Source organism: Medicago sativa, chromosome 3 (genome assembly GCF_051527215.1).
Source record: "Medicago sativa cultivar Bolivia chromosome 3, Bolivia_mono, whole genome shotgun sequence".
In the NCBI taxonomy this organism is placed as follows: Eukaryota; Viridiplantae; Streptophyta; class Magnoliopsida; order Fabales; family Fabaceae; genus Medicago; species Medicago sativa.
Genome location: NC_140751.1, coordinates 15,026,739 through 15,040,171, shown reverse-complemented (window position 1 = coordinate 15,040,171; position 13,433 = coordinate 15,026,739). Strand labels below are relative to the sequence as shown.

At 34.8% G+C, this 13,433-nt stretch overlaps 1 protein-coding gene across 1 annotated transcript in view; it reads left to right on the top strand.

The window, feature by feature from the left end:
* The first annotated feature begins 2,045 nt into the window (after window positions 1–2,045).
* Window positions 2,046–13,433, top strand: part of LOC146936010 (uncharacterized) — a 97,873-nt gene continuing 86,485 nt past the window's right edge. The window contains exons 1-6 of the mRNA XM_085751040.1: window positions 2,046–2,107; window positions 2,207–2,306; window positions 3,210–3,342; window positions 3,881–3,994; window positions 4,117–4,170; window positions 4,383–4,429. Coding sequence (XP_085607166.1) covers window positions 2,220–2,306; window positions 3,210–3,342; window positions 3,881–3,994; window positions 4,117–4,170; window positions 4,383–4,429 — 435 coding nt within the window. The 5' untranslated portion in view covers window positions 2,046–2,107; window positions 2,207–2,219. The remainder of the gene's footprint in view (window positions 2,108–2,206; window positions 2,307–3,209; window positions 3,343–3,880; window positions 3,995–4,116; window positions 4,171–4,382; window positions 4,430–13,433) is intronic.

Genomic DNA, 13,433 nt, shown 5'->3' with positions numbered 1-13,433 from the left:
GGGAGTCCGATGTACGTACATCGGTCATGTATGGGATTGATCTCGGGGTTACTCCACCCGGGACTATCCGTAAAATGAATCAAGATAACACTGTTTGTTCAACGCTAACCTAATGAATGAACTTAGCTACGTTTATGCATGATATGAATATGATTATGTTATGGCATGTAGAATGATTCCATGCAAGACCATATTTAAGAACAAGAGCATTAGATGCTACAAGCAAGTACAAATTAAGTATAGAGTAAGTAAAGAACATGATACCGATGACAATCTTAGGTTTCCCCTAATCGTCCGGTTTAGAATCGTGCCATGATTATGTTATGTTTAGGCATCGATACGTAAAGCGTATCCTTGGCAATGCGGTTTTAGGTTCCCCCTCGACCGCCATGACACGTATAGGAAGTGAAGCCTATAACAAGTAAGATATGATTATGACGGCTCTAGTATGCACTACCGTCTAAGTATGCAAGTCCACACACACGTATAATCAACCGTCAGGTTGTAATGTAGACACGTGGTGACCGTAGGTTTCCCCCTGAGGTTGCCTATAGCCTAGGATTTAGGGGAACTCACTGAGACATTATGTCTCATCCCAATCCTTATTTGTTTCAGATAAGCAGGATGTTTATGCATGTTCCGAGCCGGATGGATAATACTTCAAGGGTTCGCTCGTAAAGCTGCAGGACGATATGGACATCAAGGATGTATTTTTATGTATAGATGAGTTGTATAGTATTATGATTTATACGAACGTGACTTGATGTAAATATTATTCATTCGTAAAAATTTTATGTTGTATATTTTAATGTATCCAGTACTAATATTAACGCACGTGCCAGACTTTCTAGATACGTCTGGTATGGGTGTTACATTACTCGACATCATTTGATGCATCCACAATGATAGTAAACTAAAGAGAGTCCATAGATAAATCCTACGTGTACATGTAATTTATATATAATTTTTAAATAAAATTACTTATTAAGGACTAAATGACTTCAATAACACTAAACTAAAAAGAGTCTTTAAATAGGTTTAGTCATGTATTTAGAAAATAAATAAAAAGAATTTGAAAAGAGAAAAAATCACATCAATTTGAGATGCATTTAAATTTTAATTAAGAGTCATACGAAAAGTACATAATGAAATGCATTTAAATTTTATCCTTCCATAAATCAATTTAACAAATTTTTTATAGGGTTAAATATGTTTTTAGTCCCTACAAAATCATGTGTTTCAAGTTTAACAAAAAAAAAGTTTAATCTTTATAAAATTTTAATGGTAATTTTAGTCCTCCATAATATTGTAGTTTGTAAGAATAATCCCTATTTTAAAAATATTTCAAAAAAAATGAATACTTTTAGTCTTAAAAAATAGTCCCTATATAATACAAATAGAGACTAGAAGTGAATAAAGATTTTGTTGAGATTAAACTTGAAAGCTTGTAATAAAGTTTTACACTTAAGGGTTAAATATGTTTTTGGTCCCTATAAATATACCAACTTTTCGTTTTAGTCCCTCTAAAATTTTCCTTCAACTTTTAGTCCATCAAAAATTTTCCATTTTCACTTTTGGTCCCTCTTTTAAAGTAAAATCATACGTAGAATTCATATTTTTGAATAAAAATTTGCAGAAAATTCATAATATTATAATAATCTCTCCCAAAAGAAAAGTTGAATTTTTTAACCTAACATGAATTTAATATGAAATTTTATATTTTTTACGGTTAAAAATTCATATTTAATTCATGTTTTGTTAAAAAATTCTATTTTTTTTGGGAATTTTTTTTTACAATATTCTACACATTTCTGCATAATATCATTAAAAAAATACAAAAATTAACTTAAAAATAAGGACCAAAAGTAGTGATTGAAAATTTGATAGGAACAAAAAGTTGAAGGAAAATTTTAGAGGAATTAAAACGAAAAGTTGGTATATATATATGGACCAAAAATATATTTAACCCCGCGGAAGAAGAAGAAAATCACTTGAACGTAATTATTTATGTATAATAATTTGATTTGATATATATATGAATATTCATTTCATCATTACTCATAGCGTAGCGAACTTCTTAGAAAGTTGAAACCGTCGCCGTTTACAGGTATCTCTCGGACTTCCTTTGAGTGGTAATATAAATTTATTGCATTCACAATTCCTAGAACCTGCAAATGTGATGATAACAGAAATTCTACTTTTGTAGACTTCGTAAGTAAATGGCTGGCAGAGGAGGATGGGGACGGGGACGGGGACGGGGAAGAGGCGCATATGTCCGACCAGTTCCATTTGTAGTTTTTCCACAGGTAACATCTCTACACTCCGTTTCAAAACTGACACTTCTGATAGAAGGCGTGTCACATGTGTCGCCTCTCGCCATGAAATGTGTTTACATTATTTTAATAATATTTTGGAATCTACGTGGCAGTGTTGCTATTCATAATCTATCACATAGAGCTTATGGTGATAAGCAGAAAATCAACTTATAGACATGTCTTATGCTGTTTTTATAAGCACTCACAAACAGTGTGATAAGTGTTTGTACAAGTAGATGAGTTCAAAAAAGTTAGTCCAAGCAAACACTATGGTCATGTCTGGATAAACAACTTAATTAAGTGTTTATGTATATAAGCTATTTCTATAACAAAAGATAGAATAAAGTCAAAATGTAACATATAAGTTTCTTTCATAAACTATGATGGAGATTTTATAAATAAGTGTAAAATAACTTATAGACATGCAATCAGATGGGGTGTTGGGTAGCTCCGCTGGTACGAGCTAAGGGATAAGGAGTTGGAGGTCCTGGGTTCAAACTCAAAAGGACAAAAAAACAAAGAAGACATGTAATAAGCTTTCCATAAGCTCTCCCAAACAGTCTCAAAGTGTTATGCTACCAGATAAGCATAAATAAATCAATCCAAACAAACCTTCTATCCATCCATCAGTATTATAACTCCTTACATTCTCTGTTCTCTGCAACCAAGTCTCTGGTTAAGCCATTGAGGCCACATTGCATGCAATTCTTCATCTAAAATTATAAATGGTCAAGAGTTAAGACGTCATAACTATTTCTATATTTCAGAAGCTTGCAAGCAAGAGGGTTGACTGTTTCTAAGTTTCTTTTCTGAGTATGTATTTATATTAATATTGCTACCTTGTAATTATCTATTTTTTGTTTAATGCTTGTCTTTATCAATCTGATGCTACAGGATATTGATTTACCTGATGTTAAACACGGAAAAATGGATACTTCTATGAGACAGTTGCTTGAATGGGGTTATGATTTTGATAGATATTTTAAAGTGGCTCCTTATTTCTTGAAGGAGAAGGAAGAATTGAAGGGTATGGATTCAATTGCCTTTACATGATATATATTGTGAGATGGTCATTACAAAATCTGATTTCAATATAAAGTGATAAAGAAAACCGCAATTTGGTCCTCTAAAAATTTGAATATGGCTATATAATATATTTCCCACAAAAACTTGTCATCACACTAGTCCCTCAAAGATTAAAATTTGACCATGTTGAGAATTTATCACCAAATTAGAATTAGAGTGGTGACAATGACTTTGGACAAATTTAGTGATACTTTTGTATCTTGAAGGCATTGATTTGGTGATGTCTTTGGAAGATTATTACGGTAGCGCCCTAATCATTTGAAAGCCACATTTAGGATTTATTCCATGATATATTATTGTTTAAAGTATCTAACATGGCTTGACGATACTCATAAGGAATGAAATACTTCCTGGAATATGAGCAGATGTACATAATTAAAAGCTAAGCATACTGCATCTAGAATATTTTCAATGCTTATATGGAACCATATTTGTCCCTAAATATCTGGCTCCTCCCGCTTTTCTTGCTTAATTGTCAGGGCGCAAAAGGATGCACGTAGAAAGATTTTCTGACAAGAAGAAGACCATTTTTACTCGTGATTCTCTGCCACAGGTTTTAGTTTTCGACGAATGTGTTAAGGAGTTGGTTCCAGGTATGAATAATGGAATAGGATTCACGGGAAATGGTTATGTTTTTTGTGGAAAAATATTTTTACTTTTCATGCATTTGAGGTTTCTGGTAACAAATAATTTAGAACTAAATTGGTAATTTCAGGTAAAACAAAGCAGATGCTGAGCCGGAAAAAACGTCAATGGAACCCAGAATATGGTGATTTCATATGATCTTTTCTTTTTATTCAGTTAATCTATTAGTTTTCTGCAAATATGGGTAAGTTATTCAAATTGAAAGAGCAGGATCTATTTTGGAATTGCACACCTTCCATTCTACTGAGTATTGATCATTCTATGTACATATGGTCATGGGATATTATCCATGTTATGAGTTGGATCTCTGTCTACTAATAGATGTTTGTGTGGCAGGTGAGAAAAAACTTGCATTGCTAGAGAAGGAGCTCCTGGAAGAGCACGTATGCCTACGATTCTTTCCCTTATTTTTTAACGTTAACAAAATAGGGTTAACACTTCCAGTCATTTTTTGGTTCCTTAACTGATTAAGTGTGAGTTGCTGAGTAATATTGTGTTACGAGATATGGATATGGTGACAATGATTTTCTGAATTCTTTTAAATCCTGTGCGGGACTTGGGATTGGATTTTGAATTAATCTGACCAACACATGTATGGTGTATTACATTATAGAGAAACCTTAGTTTAACACTTCGACAACCTATGTTGTCATCCACCTCTTCTGTCTTCACGGTGGCCATTAGCATTGGCACCACCTATGCTGTCAACACATTTTTAATGTTATAACAGGAGGTGCCTGTTCCGTTTATTACTGTCTTCCCACTGTTATCACTTATTACTGATGTTAATTGTAAGATCTTCCACCGCTGCCACTGCCACCAGCACAGCGCTACAATTGACAAAACTATCCATTAGGATCATTACCGTCTCGTCTAGAACAGTAAACTTCACGGAGATTCAAATTATATTGTTTTGTTACCTACATTTTGTCAGGTGAAATCCTATGTTGACGATTCTTCTACCTTTAGAGGAAAGTGTTCGAATTATAGAATAAAGGGAATTTAGAATAGTCAAAAGTAGTTACGAGTTGTTAGAGTAAGTTAGTTATTTGTTGCGTAAGTTAGTTAGCTAGTTGTTTAAGATTGTTAGTTAGATTTCTATTTGGGTTTCGATTTCTGTTGTATTTTCTGTTATTGGCTAGTTGTTATGGATCCTTACCCAATACCCCTTTCTCTTTGTAACAGAAGGTCTATATATATAACCTTCCTCCCTTAGAAAAGGATCTTTGGCATATATCTTAGTTGTAATTGGTTTTATAACCAGCGTAGGAGAAGCTGTTGCTCTCTAGTTATTTCTTATTTTTTAATCAAAAGTGTTATTTCTTATTTTTTAATCAAAAGTGTTATTTCTTTGAAATCCAACTCTTGGGTTCCTAACAGAAAGAGAGTAAACATAAAAAGGAGGAAGAAGATGAAGAAAGTGAAGATGAAGAGGAAAATCAAGAGAGTAGCGAGTCTGGAACTGATGATTATGATAAGGTTCCACTCTATCCTCTACTTTGAGTGTTAATTTTACCATTCTTGAACTTGTGAAAAGAATATGTTGCATTTGTAAAGCTCACCTCACAAAATTTTCAAATTGAAGTTCTTAGAATAGTATCTCATAATATATATTATGAAGAAGCAAAACCACATTTGGTCTGTTTTGAGATAAAATTAGTGGTTCAATAAACATCTCAAAACCGTCTCTAAATGTTAAAAAAACCTCTACGGATTGACTATAGACCAATATATTGTAAAAAAATATAGTAAGCTTCATCAATTATGGCATAAGCATTGTATTAATAGTACCATGAAAAGTAGATGGGGCCTTACACTTCCCAAATGTTATGTTTACCATTCTGAGGTTTGTAGCTTCATGAACAATTAACACTGTTAATATCTCTTCTATTCCATCATAAAATTCCTCTACATAGGTTACTCAGTCCAATATCATTACAAACTGTATAGCTATGCATTCTCTGAAAATTTGAAGTTGAGTATATACGAAACTTGGTTTTTTTCCCCTACAAATATTACACATACTGTTTGCCCGTGTGAAGGAAAAGAAATCATATTGGCGTTTGTTAATACTTATGCACCACAGGTTTGTCCTTCGACTCATGTAAAAAACCTATTTCAGCATTCAATGTAAGTTGTTTGTAAATTTGGATTTTAGAAATGTATAGGGAGTAATGTGCGGCATCAAGGAATTTATCAGTAATATTTTTCAAACAGTTATACTTTTTTCCCTCTTTTTTGTTGTGAGTGTGGTGGTTTGTTTATTTTCCAATATGTAGCATACAGTTGCCAAGATTTTTTTTTTCATTTTCGTATTAAAAGGATGACCAACTAAATTAAAATTTTGCAGAATCATGATGTTGACGACGATGATTTAAATGTTGAAGATTCTGGGGATGGTATTATCACTTCACTAGTTCAATGCATTTTTCATTCATTTTTCTATCAACTTCGTAATTCTCTGGCTTAACTACATATATTTTCATGTATTTCAGATGAACCTGAACTGTAGTGATTCTTTACTCATCCTGTGGCTGCTTCTATACTAGCATGGACTATTGATTCTAGGCTTTATGAAATTATTTAATTTAATGACATCAGTTTCTACTTTTTTGTAAATCCTTTGTTAAACTTGCTGCTTGACCAGAAGAATTGTAGTTGATGACAGGTTCTTATTTCATCATGCATCCAAGGAATTTGGTTTGGATTCTTACATTTTCTGCAATATGGCACTGCTTAGAGTGTCAACTATCCTAACAAGTACCCCATGCCTGTCCAACTATCTTCTTTCATGCCAAATATTCTAACGACATTAATGCTAAATTCTTCTAAAAGTAAGTTTTTTAACAAGTCTAGTTCTTCACATGCAAACTTCTAAGCATTCAGCCCTTTTGCTGAACACGCAGTTTTTGCAGCTTCCAAGTGGCGGTACCTTCACATAGAAAACTAGAACAGATACTAAAGCAATAATTACTTATTGTGATCAACAAGCAAAGTAGTAAGCTCTTAAAAGGTTCCTTTCTTAAAATGTTTCTTCCATCAAAATGAACCTTGTTACCATCTCCGCAAAAGTCTGGAAGGCTTTCATCCTCATTATGATTTCGGATGTGTTATTGAAACGAATAATATCAAGTAACATAAGACTTAAGACAACTAAATCATGAGATTCGTTTAATTAACATATAACCCATAGTTTCTAACCAAATAGTTGGATATAGCAGACGATGAAATCTACATGGTACGATGGTGTCCAAATTAAACATGGAAGAATCAAACACATGACCAAGAAATGCTGAAATATATGAATCCGCTTAACCTATACCAAATGAAACAAAAAAGAAACGATACTTCAGTAAGTTGCAGGAAAATAAATAAATCTTAAACATGCTATCTAGCTAGGGAAATATTTCTATTGGCAAAATTGTTGTTATTCTACAGCATTCACGCTTATTCCGATCTCGGGGGAAAATTAGTTCACCTCAAAATTCTACAGCATTCATGCTATCTAGATAGTATTACTCCTCCTGGCCTTGTGTCTGCAAAACACAAATTCAGAGGCAATAAAACAAGAAAAGTAATCAAATATAACAAAACTACTTGTAATCTTAACACAAAGCTGACATAAAACATAATCATTAAAAAACCGAAAAAATTCAACCAACATGATAGGATTATGAATCATACTACAACGATATTACTCAGCCAATTCTCTTGATTTAAACCTTCATTGCAATAAAAATAAAGATTATTTTTCGAAACCGATATTATCTTCCATTCAATCCTTACTATAGGAACATCCAAGATACTTGTAATGTATCTACTGACATTTCATAACAAGAGAGACCAAGGGAAATAAAACAAAAAGGCCAAATCAGAAGAAAAAAAAAGGCTTAAAAAGTTGAATGCATATTTACCTTGACAAGTCTATGATCTCAGCCTTTGTTAAGGGTGAGTTTTGCAGCAAAAAGTTTACTATTCCCTCAGGTATAGCTGAAGGTTGGTATGTAATTATTTTCAGCGACTTCAAGTTTTGTAAGTAAGGGAAATCAACCTTCCATAAATCAGGAACCGAGCAAAGAATCTATGCGATGAGGGAGGGTGAATCATTTTCAATTTAAATGAAATAAAAATGCAAGCATAATAAAAGAAAATATTGTAATAAAAAGTGAAAATGAAAATGAAAACGCTAAGTTTTTCTTAAACCAAATACTCACTAAAGTACGTCAAGAGTAGATGAAGGGATTGTCAATGATTCCATAAGAGAAAGCTCAACAAGCCATTTGAGAAGAATCAAAGGATAATTTTCGATAGTTGACCAGATTGCTATATCAATCTTTACATGTTTGATTGAAGAGAGATTGTTATTGCTCCGTGTGAGTTTTTGAATAGGATTACCCTTAAAATCAAAGCTACAGAGACTTGGAGTAGATAACTCGATTTTGCAACGGCAATCATAAAATGTTTTGATTCTTAAATAAACAAGTGTGGCGTTTGATATGAAGAGGTTTTGTTCAACATAACAAAAGCGAATGATCAAACTTTTCAAGCTGTTCAATGACGAAAAGGGCTCAGCACGGTTATCATCACCACTACCACGAAAGGAAAAGAATTTTAGACACAAGCTGGTTAGTGCAGGCAAATATATAGAAGTAGGAAATAATGGCGATCGACTACAGATATCATTGTTTGCACAAAGGGTAAGAGATGTTAAAGTGTGACATGGAACATAGGGAAGTGGATAATGTTCAAAATAACAAGTGGAATCTACATCTAATAGCTGGACACTGTGATCAATTGCATATTTTAAAATCCTTTTGAGTTTACTAGAGTCGATGTTACCTTTGCGATGAACATTGAGAGTGTGTATTGCGGTTTTGTCATCACGTAGAGACAAAAACCGAGACACGAATCTGTTAAAACCTCTGCGAGTCATGAAGTGTTGGGAACTTATAGAAAGAACAGGAATATACTTCCAGAGATTCTTCCATCTCGCAGACAGAATGCAAGTTTGAACGGCCTCTTTGGTGTTCAAAATCGACAATATAAGAAGTAACACACAATTGGGTAAATCACTGATTCTGTCTTTACTTTCATCGATATTATGTGCTTTCATTGTTTCAGAAGCAATTGTGCGGCAGCAAAGTTGATACCTGAGAGTGACCAAAACTCTTTTGTTTCGCGAAGTACTCTTAAAACCAGCGATAATCTCTTCTAGGGTTTCTAGGATGAGATAATTCCGCAAAGAATAATATAAATCGATCTCTATATGTCTTTATTTACCTCTATTTTTTTCCTTAAATTGGATATTGAAAATTGCTGTATACACATGTGATAAGGCTGAAAAACACATGTAAAAGACGAAAAGCCCCCTGTGGCAGTTAACTGCCAAATTTTGAATGGAACCGGCGGCAGTTAATTGCCGAGGAAAACATCGGCAGTTAACTGCCGATACATATTGATACAAATCTGGCAGAACCTCTCTCATCCATTATTACTCTCAAAATCTCACAAAAATCACAACCAAATTCTCCAATCTCTCTCAAAACTTCTCTAAAAACCTCAACCAAATTTATTCAACAAAATCACAAGTAAGTAAATCATAGTGCTATTAACTTACATTTTAGTTGTTATAAATGTTTTTTTTTTTTTGTAGTTTGAGTAGATTTTGAGTAAATTTTTCATTTTTTAGTTTTTGAGTAGATTTATATGTTATAATTCATATTTATAGTTGATTAATTTAGTTAAAATATTTGCATGATGTGGATAAGTTTAGAATTTTAGGGTATTTTGTAATTTTGGTGTTTTATATTTATTTTTTTATTTTAGTTTTTAAGTAGATTTACATGTAAGAGTATATGATTTATTTTAAGAGTAGCTGAATACTTTTGTTATATTTTTTGCATTTTTATGTTTTTTTCTTAGAGTAAAACATTTTAGGGTTATTTTTATTATTTTTAGGGTTTATATATAATCTGCACTCCAAGTGTTTGATGAAATGTTTGAATGAGTTTTTCATTAATTGTTTTTAATTTCTTATTGTGTAGATCTGAAGCAATGGCCGATATGTTCGACGTTCATGCACAATTCAACGACGTAGAACCTCAGAGGTTGAAGGTTCGGTGCCTTGGTGTGACGTTAAGAGGTCTCAAGGATGAACTTAATGAATTCAACCAAGGAGTCAACCCCGGAGACACAAGGAGGGTTTAATACGTTCGGTATAAACGTCCAATGCTCGACGCGGGGAGAATATCATTCAGTTGGGTGGAATTAACGAACGACGAAAATGTGAGGACCATGTTTTGGGAGCACAACATGTTCCAGTGGATCAATATGCATGTAGCGTTGCAGAGATCAACTGAAGATATTATCAACAGTTTGATTCCGCCAAAAGATCGTGATTAGGTAGAAAATGCACCTTCCAACTACAACAATTGTCTTACCCTGAAATGAAAATTCAAACTTGTTAAACGCCAGTTCTCAAGCATTCACTTGGAAGTTGTATTATTCTATTCAAAAGATTAAATTCTTGTTGGCTAGTTTAAATGAAGGTATAGAAGTGTCAAGGAATGCACCTCATTATTTTGACACTTGAATACCATTATTTAAATCAAGTCTAATAAGGATTTAATCTTTTGAATGGAATAATACAACTTCCGGGTGAATGCTTGAGTTCTGGGTTTCTATTTCTAGATTTCTATTTGGGTTTCTATTTCTGTTGTATTTTCTGTTATTGGGTAGTTGTTATGGATCCTTACCCATAATATCCTTTTCTTTTTGTAACATAAGGTCTATATATATAACCTTCCTCCCTTAGAAAAGGATCTTTGGCATATATCTTAGTTGTAATTGGTTTTATAACCAGCGTAGGAGAAGCTTGCTCTCTAGTTATTTCTTATTTTTTAATCAAAAGTGTTATTTCTTTGAAATCCAACTCTTGGGTTCCTAACAGAAAGAGGGTAAACATAAAAAGGAGGAAGAAGATGAAGAAAGTGAAGATGAAGAGGAAAATGAAGAGAGTAGCGATTCCGACAATGATGATTATGATAAGGTTCCACTCTATCCTCTACTTTTATGTGTTAATTTTACCATTCTTGAACTTGTGAAAAGATTATGTTGCATTTGCATAACCACATTTGGTCTGTTTTGAGATAAATTTAGTGGTTCAATAAACACCTTGTTGTGTATGCCTTCAATTTGTGATTGTGAGGAACAGAGAAATCGTGACACGATTTGGCAAGCGTATCACGATTTTGGTAGTGTCGAGAGCATGTTTTCTGAGTGCCAATCGTGACATGATTTTGGGAAAACGTGTAATGATTTTCGGCTTGCTGGGCAAGTTTTCAGGATAAGGTTGGTCGTACCTTGGGTCGTACGCACCAATCGTGTCACGATTTTGACGGTTGCTGAGGACTATTTAAGTGTTCTTTGCAGATTTTGAAGGAGAGCTTGAAGAGAGAGAAACTTGGGACTGCAAAGGAGGGAACTTTAGGGTTGAGTGTCTTTGTAGTGAGGTTCTCTTGGGTTGGGAAACATTGTAAACACCTTGGGTGAGTGAAAATCATTGAGTGTCTTGTTCATTGGTGAGATTGGGAAAATGGGTAGAAATTAGGGTTGTTTTTTGTGAGCTTGTTGAAGCTAATTTCTTTTAACCCATTTGTATCTCTTTGTAAGAACTCATTGATAGTGGATTGGAGAGATCAATCTCTCTCCCAGAGTAGGTCAAGTTGGACCGAACTGGGTAATCATCTCTTGGTGTGTTTGTTGTTTTCTTTCTTGCTTTCATATGCTTGTGGTTTTGAGGTTTTCACTTTGATTCCTAGATTAGATCTAGGTGCCGTTATTGTTGTTATTGCTTGCGTTTACTTTGAATTGGTTACTACTTTCCTTTGCTCCACACATCATAGTTTGTATCGGTGTGACTTTGAGTCCAAATTCACAACATTGGCGCCCACCGTGGGGCATATGAGTGAATTGGTTTAGTGAGTACCATGGGTTCAAAGTGGGACATTGAGAAGTTCACCGGAAGTAATGATTTTGGGTTATGGAAAGTGAATATGCTAACGGTGTTGATACAACAAAAGTGTGAGAAAGCTTTGAAGGGTGAAGGTGCGTTACCGGTCACCATGACACAAGCGGAGAAGACCGAGATGGTGGACAAGGCTAGTGTCATTGTCTTCTACCTCGGGGACAAAGTTTTGAGGGATGTCGTGAAGGAACCAACCGCGGCGTCGAATTGGTCAAAGTTGGAGTCATTGTATATGACCAAATCTTTGGCTTATAGGCAATTCCTTAAGCAACAACTCTACTCATTCAAGATGGTGGAGTCAAAGACCGTGATGGAGCAATTAACGGAGTTCAACAAAATCCTTGATGATTTGGAGAACATTGAGGTGCAACTTGAAGACCAAGACAAAGCTATACTCTTGTTGTGTGCTCTACCGAGATCATTTGAATCCTTCAAGGATACCATGCTCTATGGCAAAGAAGGCACTGTCACCTTGGAAGAAGTTCAAGCGGCTTTGAGAACCAAGGAGTTGACCAAGTCCAAGGACTTGAGAGCGGATGAAAACAGTGAAGGCCTTAGTGTTTCAAGAGGAAATGGTGGAGGTAGAGGTAACCGAGGAAGCTCAAAGAGCGGTAACAAGGATAAGTATTAGTGCTTTAAGTGTCACAAGTTTGGTCACTTCAAGAGGGATTGTCCGGAGGACAATGAGAACTCCGCGCAAGTTGTGTCCGAGGAGTATAAGGATGCGGGTGCTTTGGTGGTGAGTTGTTGGGAGGATGAAGGTGAGGTTTCTCACCTTGGTATTGTTTCTTTGTAGAGCGGTGTTCGTCTGGAGAGACGTTAAACACTCAACATCAGCCTGGAGAGGCGGTGGGAAGAATACTCATGGTTAGCCTGGAGAGGCGGTGTGAATAATACTCATGATCAACCATTGAGGTGGAGTTGCAAGGTGAAGGCATAGTGTGTGTACGCATTTGGAAGTTGAGGTAGATAAAGCTCAACTTGAGGTGGAGTTGGTGACACCGGGAATGGTACGACTATGGAGGCCTTGGGTGTTATGCTCTAGTTGTGAGCATGGGAATTCTTCATGAGGACGGAAGGCATTCCGGGGTTTGAAGAATGCATGGTGTGGCTTGTGTGATTGCCTAAAAGACCAAGGTTAATTGGATGCAAGGTGATCTTCAAGGAATCGGGAGACTTTCCGTGGTTGAAGAGGGTTTGGTGTAGACTTATGGAGCTACTTGGTGTAGTTGGATGCAAGGTAAAGAAAAAGGGGATTGGTGGTTGATGGTTAAAGTGACATCATCATCAATTTGAAGGCAAGGTGGAGAATGTTGTGTATTCCTTCAATTTGTGATTGTGAGGAACAGAGAAACCGTGAC